Source organism: Drosophila suzukii, unplaced genomic scaffold, assembly GCF_043229965.1.
Source record: "Drosophila suzukii unplaced genomic scaffold, CBGP_Dsuzu_IsoJpt1.0 scf_18, whole genome shotgun sequence".
NCBI lineage: Eukaryota > Metazoa > Arthropoda > Insecta > Diptera > Drosophilidae > Drosophila > Drosophila suzukii.
This window is the reverse complement of record NW_027255905.1, coordinates 672,904-698,655: the sequence shown is the minus strand read 5'-3', so window position 1 is coordinate 698,655 and position 25,752 is coordinate 672,904. Positions and strand designations below refer to the sequence as shown.

The 25,752-nt window shown below is 37.4% G+C and overlaps 1 protein-coding gene across 1 annotated transcript in view; it reads left to right on the top strand.

Moving 5' to 3' along the window:
- Positions 1 to 18,788: 18,788 nt before the first annotated feature.
- Positions 18,789 to 25,752, top strand: part of LOC118879556 (high mobility group nucleosome-binding domain-containing protein 5-like) — a 53,645-nt gene continuing 46,681 nt past the window's right edge. The window contains exon 1 of the mRNA XM_070998967.1: positions 18,789 to 20,070. Within this exon, the coding sequence (XP_070855068.1) occupies positions 19,069 to 19,572 (504 nt within the window). The 5' untranslated portion in view covers positions 18,789 to 19,068 and the 3' untranslated portion in view covers positions 19,573 to 20,070. The remainder of the gene's footprint in view (positions 20,071 to 25,752) is intronic.

Genomic DNA, 25,752 nt, shown 5'->3' with positions numbered 1-25,752 from the left:
GTATCTATAATTTGTCAGCGATCCTAAAGCTCTTTTAAAATATTATTACTCCTCATTTGCAGCACATCTGTAGGTCAGTTATTAAACGTAAATCAATAACCAACTAACCATTTGTGATAAGGGGATTTAAAAATCACCTTCAAACGGACGTCATTTACACTGACTTTAGTAAAGCATCGGACACTGTAAATCACATTCTTCTGTTTAGAAAATTTGATTTATTAGGGTTCCCTGTTGATCTTTTAAGATGGATCTTAAGTTATCTGAATTGTAGAACACAAAAAGTACTGTTTAAAAATTTTCTCTCTTGTACACTGCACGTTACCTTCTTACTTTATGCATAAAAGATCTTTCTTCAGTTATAACTCATTCTCGTGTACTAATGTATGCAGATGATATTAAATTATGCCTGCAGTAAAAGGATACTTCTTGCCGATATGACTTACAATACAATTTTAATAATGATCATATATGGTGCTCTGAATTTACTGTATTTAAACGGCTCTAAGTGTAAGGTATACGCTGACTGAGGGCTCACTAGACAGAATAACTCTAGTAAATGATCTTGGCGTTCTTTTAGACCCAAGACTAAAATTTGTTTATCATATTTCGCCATGTTTAGTATGTTGACAATCGAATCTGTACAGAAGAATTTTTTGTTATTTTCTTTAAGGCGCCAAAGCTGGGATGCAAACCTCATTTTACCTTCTTATTCTCGTAGATTTCTTTAAATTAACTTAACCTCCCTAGCCGACCGCAAGACGATGCTTGGAACAATCTTTATTTATAAACTTCATCGAGGTGAAATTTATTGGTTAGCCAGCTAAGAGTAACTTTAATGTTACTCCTCTTGGTAAAGAGAGTATTCACGAAACACAACTTTAAACTTAAACAGAAAATCATTTCCGAGGCTAAACCAAATACCTGAATGAGCCCAAAAAACCATACTACACGTATCAGCTCAAGATCACCATGGGCTTGCAAGTAGTGTTTAAGGGCAGAGAGCCCGACGTATTCAACTTTGAGATAGTAAAGGCTTTTAAAGAATTTTTTTCACCAAAAATATTATAAATATAGTCAACATAACAAAAAGCCTCAACCACTCCTTAAGTTTGAATTGGAGGCAGAGAACAGAGCCTTGAAGAAAAACAAAGTACGTCTGATCTATAAAATGCAATTCCTGTTGCTTATAGGGCTTACTGTTGAGGAACCGCATAAACGGAACAACCCCTTGCAATGCACAATGGCCGATTTGTCGATTTTGGCGGCATAAAGTCTAAAAATAAAGCTAGAGACATATTTTTTTTTTTAAATGTTCGTTATATTTAACTGTAATTTCGGATTTTTTTTTTCGACAATTGGGTCACTCCTTTTTTTCCGCCAATAATAAGTGCATTTATTTAAGAAAAAATTAAAAATGTTCAACTAAAATTGAAAGAAAATAAAAAGCTTTATTTTATTATACTTAGACATAATATTAAATAAAAAAGATTACAAATTTTTATTCATATATGTAGTTATATTATTAAAATCTTTACAAATAAGCAGTTAAAAATCTTCCTCATCTAAAACGAACGAATATTCATTGATGTTATCATAATCTTCTTCGTCATCTGTTTCACTATCCATGTTATTATTATTATTAAAATTAAAATTTTCATTATTATTTTCTTCAGATATATAGCATGAACTTATATTTAAGGTTGGAGTTTCCAAAAACGCAATAACTTCTGCAGGAAGTGATTTTTTTTAAGCAGTTTTGGAGTATTATGTATATTCAAGCTTGAAATTAGAGGGTCGGATGAGTCAATAGATCTATAAAAAACGTCAGTTATATTATTTAGCCTGCAATTTTTTCTAGCATGGGAACGTCGGTCCATTTTATAGAGTTTGTTGCGTGCCTCTGATGCATTTTCGCCCAGGCACCCAACAGGAACTACAAACTGATCCATAATATCTGATCCGTGAACTATAATCTTGTGAACTGTTGGGGACATTGGGTACCATGGATACGCCTGCATATACAATAAAAATGTATCGTTGCAAAAACTTCGAAATTTGTCTGTGTTTATGGCAAATTCACACGAAATTGCTATTAATAAATGGTGGAATTTATTTAATAGGACCTCGTCAAACAATGTGATTTCTGCAAAAAGTTTGGTATTTGCAAAGATTCGCCTCGCCGTATTCCCATCGTTGCTGTTACCAGATCCATTCTGTTTTGGTATGCTAATATGTAATCCCATTTCCTTCCATATTCTTTGTTGGATTTCCTTCTTCCGCGATATCATTTTGTTTTTATTCTCTCCTTTTACGTGCCAAGTTTTAATATCGATTCGATATGATATGTTTAAAACGAATTCCATAATCCTGATCCAGGCGTGTAACGGACTAACGCCGTATTTCAAAGAGTCAGGTTTAGGTTTAAAAATTTTAGAACTGAAATCATTAATGTGCATAAGCGCTTTTGGATTTATAGCACATATAGGACAACATTGCGTAGATTTCGTATTTGTTAAAACATTAAGTACCTTGCCGTCAATCAATGTCATATATGTTTTAAAATTAACCGAAATGTTTGCGCTATGTGATTTAAAATTGTGCAAGTTTGCTACTTGCATATCTAAATTATGCTTTTCTTCTTGGATTTTTGCAATGCTTTCTTTAGCGTATTCAATTTTAATCGGCCTGCAGAAGCGTACAGACTGGGGGCTTTTGTTTACCCAAATTAAACGATTTAAAGAATCCACTAATCTTATTGGAATCATAGTTGCCACGAATAGAGAACTGTCGGAAGAATCGGGTTCATCAAAATCGAATTTCTGTTTATAGGAACTTTGACCGGTCGACCCATCAAATCCATAACATGCAATAAGTGTGCACTCTGTAACATTTTCCATTTGTTCCAAAACTTCCTTTTGTAAAACTAAAATTCGTTCAGCCGTATGGCTTAGCAAATCCTGCAAAGAAACCTTTGCAACAGATTCTGTAATTTGTACTCCTGTTGGTCTGCACTGCATCTTCGTTTGTTTTATTGCATCATAACCAGGATATATGTCGTTCCCGTACGCCTTATTTAGTTTCTTAGTATTAATATATTGTTGTTTTGTTAGCCCATTTTCCAATATATAGGCTAAGGCTACATTATTTGACATTTTTAAAGGCTCTTTGTTTGACACATTCTTAATTTTTTTTTCTATATTGACTTCCTGCTGCACGCCGACTGCTTCATTATTTTTTCTTTTTCGCGCAGATGTTGAGGCTGCATGCAGAAGTAAAGGAGTTGACATGTCATTTTCTATGGCAACTTCTAGAGCCATTTTCCTTCTAAGCCTTGACCCGGCCTCTGTATACCCTAATTTTGGGCGTCCTATTTTGGAAGGTGATGAATTTTTGGTATCCTCCATATCGATTCGTATTTCAAAACTTTTTGAAAACCATTCTGAGTAAATCGACTTAATTTTATCCAGATCTGCGTGATGTTTGCGTAAATACCGTTTAATATGTTTTACAAAAATTGATACTTTGGCTTCTATTGCATTCATGTGCGATATGCTCAAATCATCTTTATTTATTTTTGTTAAAATAAACGACGTTACAGCGCTTGCGTTACGATTGTTGCCGTTCCAAATATCGGCAAGCTCGCTGTTGGTAATCGCAACAACAACTACAAGTGCATTTTTTGTATAAACGGGGGAAAACGGGGAAATGAGATTTTTACCAAATGAAAATAGACATTTAAGTTAGTAACTTGCCATTATTAGTTGCCTGCTCTGGCTTGCTCTTGATATAGAAATACTTCACGGAACACGATTACAATTGTTAAAATTTTAGTTCAAATACAACCAACAACAACACTGGACAAAAACAACAACACAAATATTTATGTACTTTTGCCATAACATACCTTGATCTTTGTTTTCCATACTAAATATATATATTAAACTGCATAAAAACATACGCACACTGATTAATTGCAGAAGTAAAATTTTCGCGGTAACTTTTACAATCGAAAGCTGCTTGCCATCAGCTGACTTTAAGAGGCTGCCACATAAAGAGAGTTGCCACCCAGCAAAAAACAAAAATTTTTTTAAGCTTCCTGAAGTGTTTACTATTAATAAATAACAAGGTTTTTTTAATATTCTATCATACATTTTTTGACTTTATGCCACTTTTTTGGGAAAATCGCCCAATGTGCAATGCACAAACTACCAGGAATATGGAAACACTAGAAACAACTGCGACCTTCAGTCAGTATGCGTAGTTTGTGGGGGCTTCCACAATTCTGAACCATGTCCTGCAAACAAAGAAGAAGCCAAAACGAAAAAATGCGCCGAAAAACGCTGCCCAGCCTATAACGAGCTAAAAATTCGTGTTCAACGAATATACACAATGAGTTAATTTGTTGTTGCGTGACTGTGTTAGCTCCTTTCTTTCTAAGAGGAAGGCTGTCGCCAGACTTCTTAAAAGTGCATCGGGGATCTATTGCAAACTGCTCATTTGGTCGCGAATTTTGGTTGTTACTCTGCAAATAAATCTCGTACTTGGTACTGCGTTTGGCCACAGGAATGGCAGCTCAAATGAATGATCCGCGCGTTTCGGGAACTTCGCTGATTTTCGTAGCTTAATTGGCAGTAATAATTCAGCAGCAAATTTTTTTTTAGCAATTGATAGAATTATGGGTTTTTTCTGTTTTTACATATTAAAAGCAACTATGCTTAGGACAGAAATTATACCTAACAATATGTTTAATGGTAAACATTATACTTAATTTGTTTTAGTGGTAATCGTAAAACGCTTATTGATTGAACATATTTGTTTTGTTATTTAGATCGAAAGCATCGGGAAGGGTATTGACAACACTTGTGGTTTTATCTCAAGAATCAGAGTTCGGATCCAGGCAGTGAGTGCTATGTACTGGCATTATGTTGCTTGTTTGCTCCCTTTTTATAATAAGAAGATGGTATCTCCTTATGATACGTCTGATTACGTGGATCTTCACTTTTTGAAATCACTAAGGTATAGCATTTCATCAACTACCTTTAACCTGGGCTAAAGAGGATATATTGATATTCAATGCTCCTAACGTAAACTATCTTCATGAACGACCCTCTCTTTTGCAAGGACCGTTGTCCAGAGGTCTGCTTCGATTTTTTCTTCCCTATACGTGGGGTAAGTTTATTTCCCAGGCGGTTGGTTAATTTTACGATAACGGTTTCCCCCACCTCAAAGGTTCTGTCTCGTATGGTTTCATTTTCTCTTCAAAACCAGTTTTTCTTGAGCTTCATAAGACTTTTATAAGATTTCGTTTGCGAATTCGGAGGAAATTGTATGAATTATGTCGATTGGCCGTTTATCGGTGACTAAGTGGTTTGTTTTTTTGTACTCTATCGTTGCCTGAAGAATGAGGTTTTCCGTATCATTTATGCCTCCTTCAAGTACTTTCTGTCCGTCGAAATAATATCGATGTGCAATGTCTTGCCTACGTGGTAGGGAACAGGTGTTCTCCCAATAATTTGTTTTTTAGATGACGGTCGTACTTGGATTTTTGAAAAACCAATTAAATACAATACTAACATCTTATTGTGACATTTTAGGGAAAAAAAGGTACTGAAGAATTTTCTTAACGTTCTCCTGCGCTGCCCTGTGCGCTCTGTTGTGCTCTCGTGTTTCGAAAAGTCGTAGTCTCATTTATGAGACTGCTTTGAATGAAAGCGAATACAGGCAATTAGCAGTGTAGCACATTCACTACATCTTGTTTTACTACATCGCGAATTCTCCCAAGTAAAGTCTCTTTGTTTTGAAATAGTATGATAGGCCTTGACTTATTCCCAAAAATAATATAAATCCAATCTAAATCTGCTGTGCCCTCTTCTATCATTATCTGGTTCCTAAAACAATTAACCGGCTTGTCGGAAGTTTCGATGGTATATGTCAGTGAAATTTCGCTATGTATTGTTGCTCTGTATGACTGGGGGTCCTTTTCTAAGACATGAATGGCCTGCCTGGAAAATGAATCCGCAAAATAATTTTCCTTCCATGTCTTATGGAATATTTGAGCATTGTGTTCGTCTATAAACGCCTTCCACCTTGGATTCCTGTCTGACACGGCGAACGTTAGCAGTACGTGATCCATATAAATGTTTAGTTTTGGACACCATAGAGATAGTTTTTAAGAGATTGTAAGGTCCAAACGATGACCAAAAGCTCTCGCTTATTGGTTGCGAAATTAAGCTCTTTATCCTGTAAAGTCCTCGAAATCATTGTAATAGGCTGGCCATCTTGAGATAGGACAGCACCCAGACAAAGAGCTGAGGCGTCCGTACTTAAGGGTTTCTCGTAATCGGGGTACAGTAACATTACAATCTCGAAGGCGAGGTCATCTTGTAGTTTCTCAAAAGCAGAACATAGTTTTTTGTAAAAAGAAACTTGTATCGTTTTAGACTGGCTGGAGGAAACTTTTCCGTTATCTCCATTCAGAATGTCAGTCAGGGGTCTAGCAATCGAGGCGAAATCATTAGTAAGGCAAAAAGGATCGGACACTAAAAAAAATGTTCCGTTGCTTATAGTTCTGGAAAGCATTTACTGCATAAGGACTAGTTGTAACACCCCCGCTGGATACCATACGTCCGATATATTCTACGGTTTCTTTAAAGAAAAAGGATTTATCTGTAGAGACCCTCATGTTGGCCTCAAACAGTCTATCCAGTGCTCAAGCAATGTCATTTGCGTAGTCCTCCATTCCTTTTGAAAATATTATAACATACATACATAACATAACAGGACTTTCCTATTTGGTCTTTAAGGACATAATCTATGGCACGTTGGAATATACTCTGTGCATTTTTTGGGCCATACGGCAATCTGGAAAAGTTATATTTTCCATTTCCCACCGAAAATGCTTTTTTTTCTATATCCCTTTCCGCAAGCAAGATTTGGTGAAATTCCGATTTAAGGTTCAAGGTTGTAAAAATCCTAGTCTTCCCCAAATTAGACGATTAAAAGATGATGCCACTTTTGGTATAATGTACTTGTCGTCGACGGTTTTTAAATTAAGCTTCCGAAAAGCTATCACCAACCTTCTCTTTGAATTTCCCTTTTCATCTGTACCTTTTTTGTCAATCACCCAAACTTCCACAATCCCTCCTTTAACAAAGCATTTGTCTCCTTATTTACGAAATTCGCTACGCCAATGGGGTACGGATACAGTATTGAGTATATGGGCTGGTCGTCTACGGTACGTATTGTGGCTATGATATTGGTATTATACGGAAGTGCTTTATCCGGTACTACTTATTGGATATCTAGTTTGGTACCACGATATAATTAACATTGGTAAAATTTACGCTGTCACATTTTCAAAACCAAATTGGTTCGACTTCATTGCTGATTTTTTAAGTTTTGTTCCGGAAATCTAACATTGCATTTGTCTGTGTCAATAGGTCAAGTCCTATCGTGCTGTAAAAACTGGAACGGTTTGTGTCGGGTCACGCAGCCGCAGCAGCTAATTAACGTCTTAATTCGATCCCTTATATTAATTGCATCGCGAAAGGTATCTTTCTCCAGCCCTTGCGAGATTGAAGAACGGAACATCTGTATTAAAGAGCTTTGTAAAGCATTTGTATTTTACGAAGTTGCAACCATGTAGCGACTTAATCGTGAATTTTTTTTGGCACTGGTACTACGTATTTTAATTATAAATTAATTATAGTATAAAGTAGCGGCTGTATGTAGTTTTTTGAAGCCCCGGTGTCGATCAAAAGTTTTATGGTTCTCCCTGCTATCTCTCTCTGAATGTATGGTAGCAGGGATCTATGGCTTAAAAATTAACATGATCGTATGCTTTTAAATTATCCTCAACGTCCCCAACCTTCGCTTCTGCCTCCTGTTGATAGTCGACGGCTTCTTCCCCACCTTGAACATCCCCATGAGCTAAGTGGTTAAGCCTTTGCTGATTTGGCCCTTTAAGCCTTGCATCGCCACTATTTGGTCTTTTTGATGCATGTGCATAACCAACATGTGCATGAGCCTGACTAGCGTTTTGAGGTTGCATTGCGTATTGGTTTTGTGTTTGCCATGTATTTTTTGTTGAGATAGCGAAATATTTTGCTGTTAAGGAGGCCAAAAATTTCACTGAGTTGAGAATGGGGCATGCCTAAGCTGATTTTGACCTGTTCGTATAGGGCGCATAGATACATTAGAATCCACCAAAGGGAGTGGATCTTGCCTTTCCTGGTTACCGTAAATACGTACCTGTCGCTTGCTAAGATAAAAGTTTTTGTTTGGTATGGGCATAATTGCCGGTTTTCTGAACTCTTTCTCCTAAGCTTCTGGAAAAATGAAGGCCAAATTAATAACGCTCGTGGTTGTATTCAACCGCTAGGGCGAGAGCTGTTGGTAGGTCTTTCGAGCTTTTCGCTCTTTGCTCCAGTTAGAATCACACGAAGTGCATCCATCCTGTACTTTTCATTCAGTGACATCGTCAAGGCACCATCGAATCTCGTTATTGTCTTGTTGGTAAGCAAGGTAAGTTTTTTCTTTACTTCGTCGTAAAATTCGGTAGTATTCAAATCGCCCTGTCGTAATGTTGATAACTCTAGTTCGATTAAGTAGATCGGCCTTTTGTCAGCATATGTGAAATCAAGATGGCTGATCATTGCTTTGAAATTCAACGGATTAAAAAATAAAGCCAACACTGTGTTTGCTGAGCCTTTTACTTTGTTTCGCATAATACCAAGAGCATGGTTAAACGTTAAACTGCCCGCGAATTTGTCAAAAACTTTAAAAGCGACATGAGCCGCTTTTCTCCACGACACATAATTTTCACTTTAACCTTCAAAGTCCGGCAGAGACTTTAATAAACAAAGCGGTTCTTCTCAGCATCTGTGTAAGTTTCCACCACTGGGGTTTCAACCGCTAACTTCTGAGTTCGCTTACTAACGTCTTGTAATTGCCTTTCAAATGACTGTTTTTGAAATGCAAGCGCGGCGGCAATATCACTCTTTACGATCGTTTTTGACTGTGCTGCAGTCAGCGCCATTTCGCTAAATTGTTTTTTTCCTGACCCCCAATTATTTTCTGACGAGTTATTTCCTTCTGTATATCTGCCTTGCCTGATGCGCTGACCAATTATTCAAATTTGGCACGAGGTCTTCTAAAATATTATCACTGTTACTCATGTGTTTTTGTCATTAATACTCTTTGTACAAATGGGCGCTATACTTACAATTTATTAATAGCGCTTAAGGAAAAGTTGCTAAAATATATAAATGGTAAATTGGTTCTTATGTATTAGTACTTAATTCTATGAAAAATAAAAAAAAAACTATAGTTGAGGTTAAAAGTAGCCGCTGCTGGTGTTGTTGTCTCTGGCAGCTCCAGTTGTGGTTGTCTCTGGATACTCCAGTTGTTGTTGGCTTTTATCTATAATTAGTTAATTATCGTAGGCTCGAATATCCATTTGGGAGCCAATTAAGAGGTTTCTTAATTGTTGTTTAGAAATAAAGTTTATTTAAATAAAAAAAACAACTTCCAAGGAAGGGGATACACTTCGCATTCGACAGATCATCCGGATGGTATAGCCCAGGGCGAAACCGCAATCTTAGCCAGGGAACGCATAAAAAACCATTTTCACCAGAGTTTTTGTATAAACTTACAATGTCATCTATAAAATATGTAGTCAGGGAACGCCACTCCATAAAGCAATCATAAACTTGACCAATAAACTCGAATATGTCTCCCCTGGCAGCCATACACACTAGCCAGCTGATCCCAGAGGTCCGGACTTAGCTGACTTTGCTGTGACAAAGAACATCCCAAGAAATCTAATCGATAGAAACAGTCACTCCGATTAGAAACTCCTCGGGTACTTGGACCCGCAGCTATGAAGACAGAGCCAAACGCCACAAAAATGCGTAAAATCGTAAATGTCATTAGAAAGCAACTGAAACCAAAAAAGAGGGTTTTTAATATCCCCTAAAATTATAATTTAACATCCAAGTTGTGCAATGAATTGTATATGCAAACTATTTAACGGTATCACAAAACGATCCCAAAAATATGGAAAAAATCTGTTGTCATAATGATACCGAAGGCTGGGAAAGTCCACATAATTCCCTCATCGTACGGAGCAATAAGTTTATTATCGCGCCTGTCCAAATTATTAGAAAAATGCTTTCTTACGCGCGTCACACCAAATCTAAGAGCTCACAACGTAGTCCCGGCACATAAGTTTGGGTTCTGGGAAAGGCACGGAACTATCAAGCAAGTCAACCGGATAACTTTCGAAATTCGTACAGCCTTTGGACATAGGGAATATTGTAGTGCGACATTTCTCGATGAGTCCAAAAGGTTTGACCGAGTGTAGCTTGAAGGCATTATGCAGTCTTCGCGGTGAGACGCAGTGCAACAACATCCAACCAGTATTACGTTGAATCTGGAGTTCCGCAAGGTAGCGCACTGGGCCCTACTCTGTTTATCAGATATTCTGTTAAGCAGATGTTCCTACAAACGAAAGGCTAGTTACGTCCACATTTTCTGACGACACCGAAATCCTGAGTCGCTCGAAATGCAGATCATTTGGTGGTAGTCGAGAAGTGGCTATCAGACTAGTTTACTTTTAAGAGAGAATGGTGCCCCCGCTTACTTTGAACAGTACGCACATTCCCCAAGCTAAGGACAGGTTTAATAGTTTAAGAACAATATCAAATCCAATCCAAAACAAGAAACGTGTGTAGACTAGCAGGTATCCGATACTCTGTTTCAAATGTACAATAAATAAAATGCAAAGGCATTTCGTCACGGCACCTAGTACTCCCTAACGGTAGCGGTATTACTGACTAAGTCAAAGCTACGGTACCTAGAGGTACCGCCCTCCACCGTACCATGTTAAAATATGTTTACTCAGTCATACCTTTAAAATAACATTATCATGTATATAGATATTAATTAATAAAATCCATTTGAATTTTCACTTTTAAAAAATCTTCAAATATGTGGACTCTTGACAGGTTCTAGTGTCATGGTCGTTTGTGGGCGTTAGAGTGGGTGTGCATCCTGCTAAAGTGAACTTGCGCTGCGCAATAAGCTCTAGTTAGCTGGTTAAACGCAACTTTCTTGCTTTTATAGATCACAGGGTTCATACGGACGGACGGACAGACGGCATGATCCTGATCAAGAATTATATACTTTATACGTTCGAAAACGCTTCTGAATCGGTAACTTTGTCTGTAATACTGCAAAAAGGAACAATGTTGCATCGGATTAGCATGCTATAACAATGACCTAAAGGCTGGGAGTCTAGTTGCTTAACTGCAGAACTTGTCGGACGACTAAAGACATCTTCTTTTTATACCCTTGCAGAGGGTATAATGATTTCAGTCAGATGTTTGCAACGCACTGAAGGAGACATTTCCGACCCATTAAAGTACATATATAATTTTGATCAGCATTACTAGAAGATTCGATCTAGAGCTACAGTGGTTCCCATTAATGTTAAAATAAAAAAATTAAAATTTTTTTTATTACCAATTCATCAAGGTATATATCCTATGGTTATATTAAAAAAAATAAAAACATACATAAACAAAAAACTCAACAATTTTCGTTACTTTAATATTCGGTTTTTTCTTTAAAACTACAAAAAAAAATAATTTTTTCTAGGAAATAACACCTAATTTAATTTTTGGTATGATAGCCATTATTTTTTAGGGTATCATTTAATCTTTTTGGCATATTGGCTTAAATTTTTTTGGTGTATTCCCACCCAATTTTAGGCAACTCTTCTGATGCTGTTCCTTTAAGGCCGATATGGACGATATAGGCGTTTTGAGAACACGGCGGTCCGACTCACTCCAGAAATTCTCAATTGGATTCAGATCAGGTGATTGGGGAGGCGTTTCCAAGACTTTTGCACAGTTGTACAACAACTAGGATCTTACTTTATGGGCCTTGTGCTTCGGGTCGCTGTCCTGATACAACTTAAAGGTGTTGCCAATGCCCATTTTTTCTGCAGACTTTTTATAATTTTCTTGTAAAATTTTAAAGTACTGGTCCCGGTTCATTATACCATCTATAAACACTAGATTTTTCACTCCTTTTGTGGAAATGCATCCCAAAATCATAACACTGCCTCCGCCGTGTTTTACTCTTTGTCTTAGGTTTTGGTCCCGGAGCTCGGTATTGGGTTTCCTCCAAACCATAGTCTTGCTATCACTGCCGAAAAGGTTAAACTTGCTCTCATCCAAGAAAATGACATCGTCCCACCAGCTTTGGTCCTCTTTGGCGTACTCCTTGGAGAAATTTCCCCTCAGTTTCCGGTTGCGGTCAGCCAGCAAAGGCTTCTTTCGAGCGACTCTGCCGTTGTACCCTTATTTTTATACCCGTTACTCGTAGATTAATAGGAGTATACTAGATACGTCGGAAAGTATGTAACAGGCAGAAGGAAGCGTTTCCGACCCCATATATATGTATATGTATATACGTATTCTTGATCAGGATCAGTAGACGAGTCGATCTAGCCATGTCCGTCTGTCCGTCCATCCGGATGAACGCTGAGATCTCGAAAACTATTAAAGCTAGGCTATTAGACTTGGCATGCAGATTCCTGAGCTTCCTACGCAGCGCAAGTTTGTTTCAGCTGTGCCACGCCCACTCTAACGCGCACAAACCGCCCAAAACTGCGGCTCCTACAGTTTTAATGCTAGAATAAAAATTTTAACTGAAATGTATTGTTCTCAGCAATACCCAACGATTAACCAAAAAAAAGGTGTGCCACTCCCACTTTAACGCCCACAAACCGCCCACAAACTTCAAAAAACCGTAGATATGAACATTGATAGGATAGGATTTTTCTTGATCCTTCGGACTATTTCAGCTCCCTCGCGAATTTTTTGGGTTGTCCTTTCTGCTTTATTGACTCCACTCTTCCTTCATTCTTGAATCTCCGGAGCATGTCAACGACCGTATTTGGCTTAATTTCCAGGATATCTGCAGTTTCCTTGTAAGTCTTGCCCTCTATATGCAACTGAAGGACATTTTAAATTCGTGGCTAAAACTTAATGTTTGCGGTTTGTTTGGTGTCAACAATTGTCGGTCAGATTTAGGCTTTTCGGGGTACCACATTAATTGCACCAATTTTTGGCCATTTGAAGTATCCACAGGGCTTTTTTTTTATACGACTTTCGAAAAATAGCGAATATTAAAGTAACGGTTCATGTGTGTTTTTTTTTTTTAAATACCAAATAAAGTATTATAATATATATATTTATGAAAAGGTTATATTAAAAGCTCGTATATACCAAAAATAAAAAATGTATCTCCATAGTCTTATACATTTTATTCGCGTTTGAAGTTGAAAAAAAAACCGAATATTAATGGTATATACTGTATGTCCGTCTGTCCGTTTCTACGTAAACTAATCTCTCAGTTTAAAGCTGTCACCCTGCAAGCATTTTCTATCGCGGAAGGCAATATTAAGTGACTTCTAGAAGATAAAAACGATCGTCCGCGATAACGTATTCGGATCGCGGAAGTGACTCCCTTCGGGAACAATTGAGCCACTTCGGCGACACTTCTTGAAGTCACTTCTGCGCTACTTCTGGAAGTGTCGCCGAAGTCACTCCTGGAAGTGTCGCCGAAGTGACTCTGAGAAGTGCCGCCGAAGTGGCACATTTCTTCCCGACGGGAGTCACTTCCGCGATCCGAATGCGACATCGCCGAAGTAACTTCTGCAAGTGTCGCCGTAGTCACCTATGGAAGTCACTCAAAAGTGACTTTACATATGTTTGTAGAAGATACCTAGAAGAGTCTTTCCCAATTGGAAAATCTTAAATGAAAACATATTTCTACCCGTTACTGGTAGAGTAAAAGGGTATACTAGATTCGTCGAAAAGTATGTAACAGGCAGAAGGAAGGAAGGAAAATGGCTTATTTACGAAAATAACGTTTTTTAACTCTTTCATAGGTTTGATGTAATTTTTGGAAGCCCCCGTGTCTCTCAAAAGTTTAATTTTTCTCCCTGCGATATCCCTTTCTATAAACGGGAGCAGGGAGTCATGCCTAAAAAATTTATTTCGTCATTTTCTACGAGGTCATTATCTATGTCTTCTACTTGCTCTTCGGCTACTGTAGGGTACTCGTCATTGTTTTCGTTAGATTGGTTATTGCTTAACGCCATATGGTTTATTCTTTGCTGTTTCGGTCCCGTGTACCTCGCGCTACTATTAGTGGGTCTTTTATGTGCCAGCCCATGGCAACTGTAAGCGTTGGGTTGAATATTTGGTTGATTGGTCTGCCACTGATTGTACTTTGTTGATTCTGAGTTGCTTGTCTAAAACGAGATGAACTATCGACGTCCATTGGCTGGACTGGATCCTGTCTGAGTGGCCATCTTGGTTTTTTATTAAAATGGGGATTTTTACCCTCCACGCCCACTTTAACGCCCACATTCGACCATAGCTCTAGGACTCGTACATTTTTAATATCTTGTATAAATTAAGTATGTGAGACGACTTTGTTTTCGCGCGGCGATTACCGTCACGATTTATTTCCAAAATTCGACTAACTGCTAAGTACATAAATTCTTAAAATGTAAGCGCGCCTCGTGCATTGAGTTGGGCAGCCGCTACTTCCGTCGCAGTGCATTGCCCGCTGATTGTGCTGACCATAGCACCGTCGTTGTGCAATGTCCGCAGGTGACGCTGGCCTTGGATTATTTCCGTCTGGAAACTTTCTTGTTGCTGGGTGACCGTGTTAACTTATACACTTAAATGAGAGTTTGTCCTTATTATTATTATACTAATCTACATGCTAAAAAATATGGAGATCGGTTTATTCATTATAAAGTTATGCCCGAATAACAATCACTCAGAGTATTCCCTAAACTGTTGAATTGCTGAATTGTTGAAAATTGAACAGACAATTTTAGCAATAAAGGGAACAACCCTAAAAGTTCCCTGTTGAATTTTTTATTTTAAGAAGTCTGCTGTTTGTCAGATTATCAAATTGCTGTGTTTACCAAAGATTATGTTTAAAATTAAGGAAAATGCGGAGAATAAGCCAAAAAAATTAAACTATTAGAACTGCTAACATGCAGCATCCTACCAGATATCCTTTATTTGTATATTATATACGATTGCAATTCCTCCATGTTTACAAGTGACCAGAGTTACCCTCTAACTTTTAGTCGAGAAAAGCGACAACTGTGGTTTTCAGCAAGTAAACAAAATTTTCAACAACCCCGAGGCTGTAAAATTGCTGAAATTTCTGACAGTTGACTTTGTATAGAACAGCTGATTAACAGCTGATCAAAGTTCAACAATTCAGCAATTCAACAGTTAAGGGAATACCCAGAATATTTTTCACATTCAATCGAGATTGAACACACATGCAGCAAATCAGCTGCACTCAATCAGCACTCTCTTTAGCTGAGTAACTCGTATCAAATAGTCGCGGCCATCAACTATAGCGGATTTTCTTGTTTTAAAAGTACTTATTTACTAATCCGATGGGAGCTATAGGATATAGTTGTCCGATCCGGCTCGTTTCGACTTATGTACTATCTGCAACAGAAATGATACTATTGGGGAGGTTGTATCCTGCCCTGCAAGCAAAAGGGCGATTTTTCTATCGCCTGTCATCCAGAAGTCACTTCTTAGTAACTTCTTCGCGATAGAAAGACGATAGTACACATTTTACAAAAACAAAATATACATGAATCGCGTAGAAGTAACTTCTAAGTCACTTCCGGACGATAGAAAGACGATAGTAGCCATTTTACAAAAACAAAAAGGGTCGGGATCGCAAAGAAGTAACTTCTGAGACACTTCTGCGCGATAGAAAGAAGATAGTACACATTTTACAAAAACAAAAAGGGTCGTGATAGCGAAGAACTAACTTCTGAGACACATCTGAGCGATAGAAAGACGACAGTACACATTTTACAAAAACAAAATATGCAAGTATCGCGAAGAAGTAACTTCTAAGTCACTTCCGGACGATAGAAAGACGATAGTACACATTTTACAAAACCAAAAAGGGTCGGGATCGCGAAGAAGTAACTTCTGAGACACTTCTGCGCGATAGAAAGCTTATAGTACACATTTTACAAAAACAAAATATACAAGTATCGCGTAGAAGTAACTTCTAAGTCACTTCCGGACGATAGAAAGGCGATAGTACACATTTTACAAAACCAAAAAGGGTCGAGATCGCAAAGAAGTAACTTCTGAGACACTTCTGCGCGATATAAAGACGATAGTACACATTTTACAAAAACAAAATAAGTGGGAAAAGACACTCGATAAAAGGAGGTCGCGGTAATTTTCCGTTACCCCTTTCTTTCGGAAAATTTCTCTGGTCTTCCTTTTGACCATTTTCTTAGCATAATTATTATACCCGTTACTCGTAGAGTAAAAGGGTATACTAGGTCGTCGGAAAGTATGTAACAGGCAGAAGGAAGCGTTTTCGACCCCAAAAAGTATACATATGTATTAATAAAGTTTATCACTAGCCAAGTCGATCTAGCCATGTCCGTCTGTCCGTATGAACTCTGAGATTTCGGAAACTATAAAAGCTAGGCAACTGGGATTTGGCATGAAGATTCCTGAGCTTCTTGCGCAGCTCATGAAGCAGAGTGCCACGCCCACTCTAACGCCCACAAACCGCCCAAAACTCTGGCTCTTACAGTTTTGATGCTAGAATAAAAAATGTAGCTGAATGTATTAGTCTCGTCAAACCTATCAATTGACCCAACAAAAAGTTTTACTACATTGTGCGTATTGAATTTTTTTTGTTTTTTTAGTGTTCTTCATGTTTTACTTGTGAGTATATCTTCGGTCCACCTTTTAATGAACTTAATACCTTTAACTAGATGTTTCATTAATTGTTTTCCATTTAAATTTAAAACGATCAGTGACACTTTGTTACCTGTCGTTGGTGAATGTTTTTATTGTTCGACCAAAAATCTTGAGTTGCTGGTCGCGCAAGTTCAATTTCAAAATTTTGTTAGTTTTTAGTTAGTTAGTTTTGTTAGTTTTACTGGTAGAGTAAAAGGGTATACTAGACTCGTCGGAAAGTATGTAACAGGCAGAAGGAAGCGTTTCCGACCCCATAAAGTATATATATTCTTGATCAGGATCACTAGCCGAGTCGATCTAGCCATGTCCGTCTGTCCGTCTGTCCGGATGAACGCTGAGATCTCGGAAACTATGAGAGCTAGGCTATTAAGATTTGGCGTGCAGATTCCTGAGCTTTTTACGGAGCGCAAGTATGTTTCAGCAATGTGCCACGCCCACTCTTACGCCCATAACGCCTAAATTTGTCTACCGCCGGTAGGTGGCGTCTTTTACTCTCGCTTTGCTGCTTGCATATCTCTATTTCCCTTTGGTCCCTTTAGCTGATTAACGGGTATCTCATAGTCGAGGTACTCGACTATAGCGTTCTTCCTTGTTTATTATACTTTCAATATTTTGCATTTATTTTTTGTATAAAGGCATTGTCCACTTGAATACACGGTCCTGGCATGTAGGAAATTTAGCTGAACAATGTTATTTAGGTCCAGCTCCGTCGACATAAGAAATTTATTAATAACCATTTCTAAAAGAAACAGAAACAAAAATTGTTTTTTGTTCAGTCAAAGTAAAAATAAACTGGAAGACATTACCTTTTACAATGAAATATGATGAGAATCGTTGGATGCTGGGTTTCTCCGCAGTTACACACCAAGTAATGTCCACAGCTAGCTCGTCCGTAAGTAGCTTTAAATAATCGTACACCTCACGATAAGAACGTAATTTCGCACCCTTTGTTGAGGGGGACATTTAAATATGTTATGCAATTAAAAACATTTAGAAAAAAACAAAGCTATATTTTTAGAACGCACAAATTTGATACAAAACCGCACTGTCCACAGACAAATCGCGCAACGAAATGACGCTCGGGCGAAAAATAATAGCGTGGGTCAAAAGGAAGACCAACAAAATTTTCAGAAAAAAAGGGGTAACGGAAAAATACCGCAAACTCTTTTTATGGCTTGTTATTATCCACTAATTTTGTTTTTGTAAAATGTGTACTATCGCCTTTCTATCGCTCAGATGTGTCTCAGAAGTTAGTTCTTCGCTATCACGACCCTTTTTGTTTTTGTAAAATGTGTACTATCTTCTTTCTATCGCGCAGAAGTGTCTCAGAAGTTACTTCTTCGCAATCCCGAACCTTTTTGTTTTTGTAAAATGGCTACTATCGTCTTTCTATCGTCCGGAAGTGACTTAGAAGATACTTCTACGCGATTCATTTATATTTTCCCTTAACTTTTGAATTGCTGAATTGTTGAATTTTGATCAGCTGTTAATCAGCTGATCTCAACTGTCAGAAATTTCAGCAATTTTACAGCCTCGGGGCTGTTGAAAATTTTGTTTAATTGCTGAAAACCACAGTTGTCGCTTTTCTCGACTAAAAGTTAGAGGGTAACTCTGGTCACTTGTAAACATGGAGGAATTGCAATCGTATATAATATACAAATAAAGGATATCTGGTAGGATGCTGCATGTTAGTAGTTCTAATAGTTTAGTTGTGTAGCAGGATTGCTACGTAGTAGTATGTATGTATGTATGTGTTGTTGTATTCCTTCTAGATCATTCTTGTACGTTCTAAGAATAAGTTGTTGTTGTTGTACGAGGCCGCTCACTGTTCTCTATCTCTCTTATCGCTCTCACACATTCCCAATGATTCGGGGGTTGATGCGGATCGTGAGCTGAGAGCGAGGGCAGTTGAACGCCGACCGTGATCCTGAACAGACCAAATTATAAAATAAAAGAAAAGACTAGAAGTACATATATTTGTGTTGGTGTTTAACTTCAGGGGAATATATATTATACCCCTACAAAATCAGAAGTGGGCCGATCACGAGCCAATTAATTAAAACGTTTGTACAAAAGAAAATAAAAATGGATTTAAACAACGCGTCGATTGAACAATTAAGAAGGTGGTTGAGTATATTGAACCGGAACAAAGAGACAATTGATCTTGCGATTAAATAATATACCGAAGGAAATTCGTGGACAGTTTGAAGAAATGGCGAGACAAAAAGGAGGCAAAGACGACGAAAATAATAGAGGCGAAGACAGCGGCGACGAGAATTTCGAAGATGACGGCGGAACTATACAGAAAGAAGACGGCGACAAAAGTAACGGCAAAGACGTCGGCATCCAGAGTGACGACGAAGAAGACGGCGACAAAAGTAACGGCAAAGACGGCGGCATCCAGAGTTACGACAAAGAAGACGGAGTTGTTGGCAGCGTTCTCAGAATTAGAGACAAACGGAACGAAAACTATACAGAAGACGACATGCACAACCAGGCTGGAGAGAATTCTAGGAACGCAAAAAGCAGTGAACGTAAAGTGAAAAACGGCAACGTTGCGGTGGTGGAAAATTTTAACGAGAACATCGAAGTCTCGTTGAGTATGGCAACACAGGTGTTGAGCGAGTTTGCTGGCGAGTCGCCTGCAAATGGACCACTCAAATGCATAATATCGCGAAGATTTATGGAACAGGTGGAAAATATGAGAAAATGCTAATGGTGAGCAAAATTAAAGGAAAAGCTTATGAGTGGCTGCACGCAAATTCAGACCGCGTGTTGCTACCGTTGGATGGCTTGACTGCAGAGCTGATCTCAACGTTTGGCGGAAAATCATCGAAGTTGGAGATAAGACGCAAATTCGAAGGTCGCAAATGGAAACAAAGCGAAACTTTCGGGTGTTATGTCGACGACAAGATAATGCTTACTCAAGGCATTAATATTGATGCAGATGAAATGTTGAGCTGCATCATCGAAGGTATTCCTAATCAATGGCTACGTAATCAGGCGCATATTCAATGCTTTCTTGATATTGGTCACATTAAGAGAGCATTTGCGGATGTGAGCTTGCCAAAGTCATATGGAGTTGGCAGGCCGATGACATCAACGGACCCCAAGAACAGCAAGAAGACTCGCAGTTTCAATTGCAATGCAAGAGGGCATTGGGCGTACGAGTGCAGGAAGTCGAAGCCGGAGAAAGGATCGAGCTATGCGTGCGGTAAGAGGGGACATTTTATTGCGAAATGCTTGAAGAATAAAAACAAGAACGAGGGCGAAAATAATTAAGTAAGATATGTTGAAATTAAGTTTGCAAACGAATCAAATACCAGGTTAATTGCAGAATGCCTCATAGATACAGGAAGTCCGATTTCATTTATCAAAATATCCAAAGTACCCAAAAACATTTCAAAATCACCAGTTTTAAGTTTATATTACGGTTTGAGGAAAACGTATGGAAAAGTATTATGTTATGTTATGAAAAATTTAGATAAAATACATTTTAATTTAGTTATTGTGGCAAACGAATCTATGAGTCATGATGTAATCCTGGGTCGAGATTTTATGGATGCTTGTAATTTAAATTTAAACCTTGACATCTTGAAAATGGTGACGGTTGAGAATATTGAGAAACCTTCTGATGTTGATAATGTTAGTGATGAAAAGCAGATAGTTAGTGATGTTAGTGATGAAAAGCAGATAGTTAGTGATGATGTTAGTGATGAAAAGCAGATTGTTAATGATGATGTTAGTGATGAAAAGCAAATAGTTAGCGAGGTTGTTAGTAATGTTAAAGATAAAAGTAAAATGTTAGGCGATGTTAGTGATGAAATTAGCGACAGCAGGGAAACAATTAAACAAATGTTTAGTAAAATCAGAGACAAAGTAAAAGTTACGGAAAGAAATTATATTGAGCCGGAAATAAATCTGGTGGAAAGAGAATTATTTGATATAAATTTAACGGATGAAAGTGTAGAGTACAAAGTTGGTGGTCATGTGATTAACGTCCATAAACCGATTTAAAACGCAAATCTTTCGTGGGCCACCCTTTAGCATAAATATTATGGGCGTCACAGTTTTGGGTGGTTTGTGGGCGCTAGAGTGGGTGTGGCAAACTTTTTTTGTGTTAATCGATAGGTATTGACGAAAACAATACATTTCAGTTAAAATTTTTATTCAAGCATCAAAACTGTAGTTTTTTCAGAGGCTTGTGGGCGTTAGAGTGTTCGTGGCACACTGACGAAACAAACTTGCGCTGCGCAGGAATCTCTAGAATTTGCATGCCTGGTCCCAGTATTGCAGCTCTTATAGTATCCAAGGTCACAGTTCTGTGTTTTTTAATGTCATTCTTTTAATCTTTAAAAATTTGGAATAAATAAAAAAAGGACGAAGCGCTCTAGGTAACGACCTATGTGGGTATAGAAACTTCGTCTTTCCGACGTCAGCTTCCTTTCTTGTTTTTTATGTAGAATTGGGTTGTTTTATCTAGCTTGCTGGCTTACTAATTTGCGTTTTAAAATTTATTATGCTATGTGTCTCTGTTGCGATCAGTTTTATATTGATGGTATTGAAATAAAATATTGACAGAAAGGTGAAAATCATAAATTTTAAAGTCCTGACGGGAATTTAAGGGTTGAATAAAATAAATGATTTTGGGTAAATAATTTTTTCCTGAGGTTTAAGAATCGTTTGATAAATAAAATGTATTATCATTTTTGGTCCCTTAACTTGTTTTATAATAAGTTAACTCACAAGATATGATTTTAAATATTTTTAAAATTCCCTACCGATGCAGGTCGTTACCGGTGGAGCATGGAATGTACAGAGCTTTCCGATTTTATGATATCTAAAAACTAATTACAGAAATATAAAGATAATGTTCCATTTTAATTTCCTACCGTAAATAAAAGAAATATAACGGTCTTTGTATTATTTTGACATTAATTTTCCGATCAATCCAATGGCATTTAAAGAGATAAAATCGTCCGATTTTTTTTAGTTTTTCCAAGCTCTGAAATATTAAAAGAATGATAAACCCAAAAAAATAAGTAAATATTAAAAAAAAAAACACCGAAGATATAATTTTTAACCAATTAAAAAGGAAGGAAGTTCCTATGACACCTATGTGATATAGTCGTCCGGTTATGATAAAATTAAATTCGAAATTCAGAACTAATTAAAAAATTTAATTTCCAAGCGTAGGAGGTTTTATGTTAAAAAACACAGAAGCTATAATTTGTTTCATATAATATTCCCACCAATTTTACGATCGCTCCTATGGCAGCTATATGATATAGTCGTCCGATTTTGATAAAATTAAATACGAAATTCAGAACTTATTGAAAAATGTTATTCCCAAGCGTAGGAGGTTATATGTTAGAAAACACCGAAGCTAAAATTTGTTTCATGTTATTTTCCCACCAATATTCCGATCGTTCCTAAGGCAGTTATATGATATAGTTGTCCGATTTTGATAAAATGTAAGTCGAAGCTCAAAATTAATTATAAAACGTTATTTCCAAGCGAAGGAGGTTATATGATGAAAAACACCAAAGACATACTTTTTTAACATTTTTTTCCCGATTATTCCTATGGGAGCCATAAGATATAGTTGTCCGATCCGGCTGGTTCCGACTTATATACTACCTGCAAAATATATAAGACTTTTGGGAAAGTTTCAGCCCGATAGCTTTAAAACTGAGAGACTAGTTTGCGTAGAAGCGGACGGACAGACGAACAGACGGACATGGCTAGGTCGAATCGTCTAGTGATGCTGATCAAGAATGTATATACTTTATGGGGTCGGAAACGTCTCCTTCACTGCGTTGCAAACTTCTGACTGAAATCATTATACCGTCTGCAAGGGTATAAAAACTGGTTTAATATTCGCTCACACCTTTTCCCACCGGTCGGCATCTTTGTCAGCTGAGAACGCATATACCAGGAGCAAACTTTATTTCACGCTTTTAAGAAATCATGAAACTGTTAACATAAGCATAGTAATTGTTTGATATGTATTGTAATAACGAAATCTTGGCCATCTGTCACCTACTTTATCGATATCCTCTTTTAATATGTACGCACTAACATACGAGAATATAGAAGTAACAGAGCCGAAAAAAATCAGTTGGACATTAAACGTCAATCCGATCTATCGTATTTTTTCAATCGGAACACAAAAAATTTTGGTGTAAAGAGAAAAAAGGAAAAATGCCTTAAAATTTCATGGCATATTTCGTTTCGGTAGACAACAGCTTCAGTGATCGAAAAAAGGACAAGCAATGATGGACATTTAAGTTTATTTGGAAACATTATTGGCTCAACAGCAAGAATTTGCACAGAAAATTATGCAACAACAACAACATTGGATAGAACCCATACTCACACCAGTGGTGTGAACATAGCCAGATCGGGAGAATTATATGTTTGCCCGCCGCTTCCAAACTTTAATAAAGAAACTCAAATTATTACTTGGCACAAGCAACAGATTGTGGGCGAGTACCTGCCCGTGTTTGAGCTTTTAAAAAATTTGTTCGGTAGACAAAATTTGGACCAACTGACAAATGGGCATATCCGCCAAATGGTAAACCAGGACCGAAAACACAAACCTTCATAATCATCGTATTTTTATACCCGTTACTCGTAGAGTAAAAGGGTATCCTAGATTCGTCGGAAAGTATGTAACAGGCAGAAGGAAGCGTTTCCGACCCCACAAAGTATATATATTCTTGATCAGGATCACTAGCCGAGTCGATCTAGCCATGTCCGTCTGTCCGTCTGTCCGTCTGTCTGTCCGCCCGGATGAACGCTGAGATCGTGCAGATTCCTGAGCTTTTTACGCAGCGCAAGTTTGTTTCGGCACAGTGCCACGCCCACTCTAACGCCCACAATCCGCCCAAAACTGTGGCTCCTACAGTTTTGATGCTAGAATAAAAATTTTAACTGAAATGTATTGTTCTCATCAATACCTATCGATTGACCCAAAAAAATGTTTGCCACGCCTACTTTAACGCCCACAAACCGCGAAAACCTGTGACGCCCACAATTTTCATGCTAGAAAAAAAATTTTAACTGAAATGTATTGGTCTCGTCGATACCTATCGATTGATCCAAAAAAAAATTTGCCACGCCCACTCTAACGCCCATAACGCTTAAATCTGTATACCGCCGGTAGGTGGCGCATTTTAATCTCGCTTTGCTGCTTGCATATCTCCATATAGCTGAGTAACGGGTATCTGATAGTCGAGGTACTCGACTATAGAGTTCTTCCTTGTTTTTGCGTATTTTCATAGATAAATCTCAATGTTTTCATAATACAGTGGAACCAAAGCATGTTTTATTTGTTTTGTTCAAAAAATTTTCCCTGAAAACTGAAAAAAATTTTTTATTTTCACTTTTATCTACTTTTAAAGAAATTTGTATGTTTAAATATTTCGAAAGGAAATCATATGATATGTTTACCCATTTTCTACCGAATCTCTTTATTGCAATCTATTAAGAAGATAAAAATTCAAAGAAAGCGAAAAAATGTTCAATTAACTGTCAATAAAACCACATGGAATAATCGTACGTTCGCGACCGGTACTTAATTCAATAAAAAAAACAAATGGAGATATTTCCTTGGGAACAGACTCGATTGAGAGCTACATGAGTCCATTTTAAAAGTAAAGTTATTGCTTTAGAATATACTTGTATCGTCCCAATTAGCAGATTTTTCCATTTTACTTGATTAAGGCCAAGTCGACTTTCATTTTTTGCCAATATTATGAAAATGATAGCTCAATAAGCCCCATCATTAAGTTAATAAAATTATCAGGAAAAGTTTTTTTCTTTTTTTTAAGCTTCTTACGCAGAGCAAGTTTGTTTCAGCAGAGTGCCACGCCCACTCTAACGCCCGCAAGCCGCCAAAACTGTGGCCCCTACAGTTTTGATGCTAGAATAAAAATGTTAACTGAAATGTATTGTTCTTATCAAAACCTATCGATTGACCCAAAAAAAAGTTTGCCACGCCCACATTAACGTCCAGAAACCGATTTAAAACGCAAATCTTTCGTGGGCCACCCTTTAGCATGAATATTATGGGCGTCACAGTTTTGGGCGGTTTGTGGGCGCTAGAGTGGGTGTGGCAAACTTTTTTTGTGTTAATCGATAGGTATTGACGAAAACAATACATTTCAGTTAAAATTTTTATTCAAGCATCAAAACTGTAGTTTTTTCAGAGGCTTGTGGGCGTTAGAGTGTTCGTGGCACACTGACGAAACAAACTTGCGCTGCGCAGGAATCTCTAGAATTTGCATGCCTGGTCCAGTATTGCAGCTTTTATAGTTTCCAAGGTCACAGTTCTGTGTTTTTTAATGTCATTCTTTTAATCTTTAAAATTTTGGAATAAATAAAAAAAGGACGAAGCGCTCTAGGTAACGACCTATGTGGGTATAGAAACTTCGTCTTTCCGACGTCAGCTTCCTTTCTTGTTTTTTATGTAGAATTGGGTTGTTTTATCTAGCTTGCTGGCTTACTAATTTCCGTTTTAAAATTGATTATGCTATGTGTCTCTGTTGCGATCAGTTTTATATTGATGGTATTGAAATAAAATATTGACAGAAAGGTGAAAATCATAAATTTTAAAGTCCTGACGGGAATTTAAGGGTTGAATAAAATAAATGATTTTGGGTAAATAATTTTTTCCTGAGGTTTAAGAATCGTTTGATAAATAAAATGTATTATCATTTTTGGTCCCTTAACTTGTTTTATAATAAGTTAACTCACAAGATATGATTTTAAATATTTTTAAAATTCCCTACCGATGCAGGTCGTTACCGGTGGAGCATGGAATGTACAGAGCTTTCCGATTTTAGGATATCTAAAAACTAATTACAGAAATATAAAGATAATGTTCCATTTT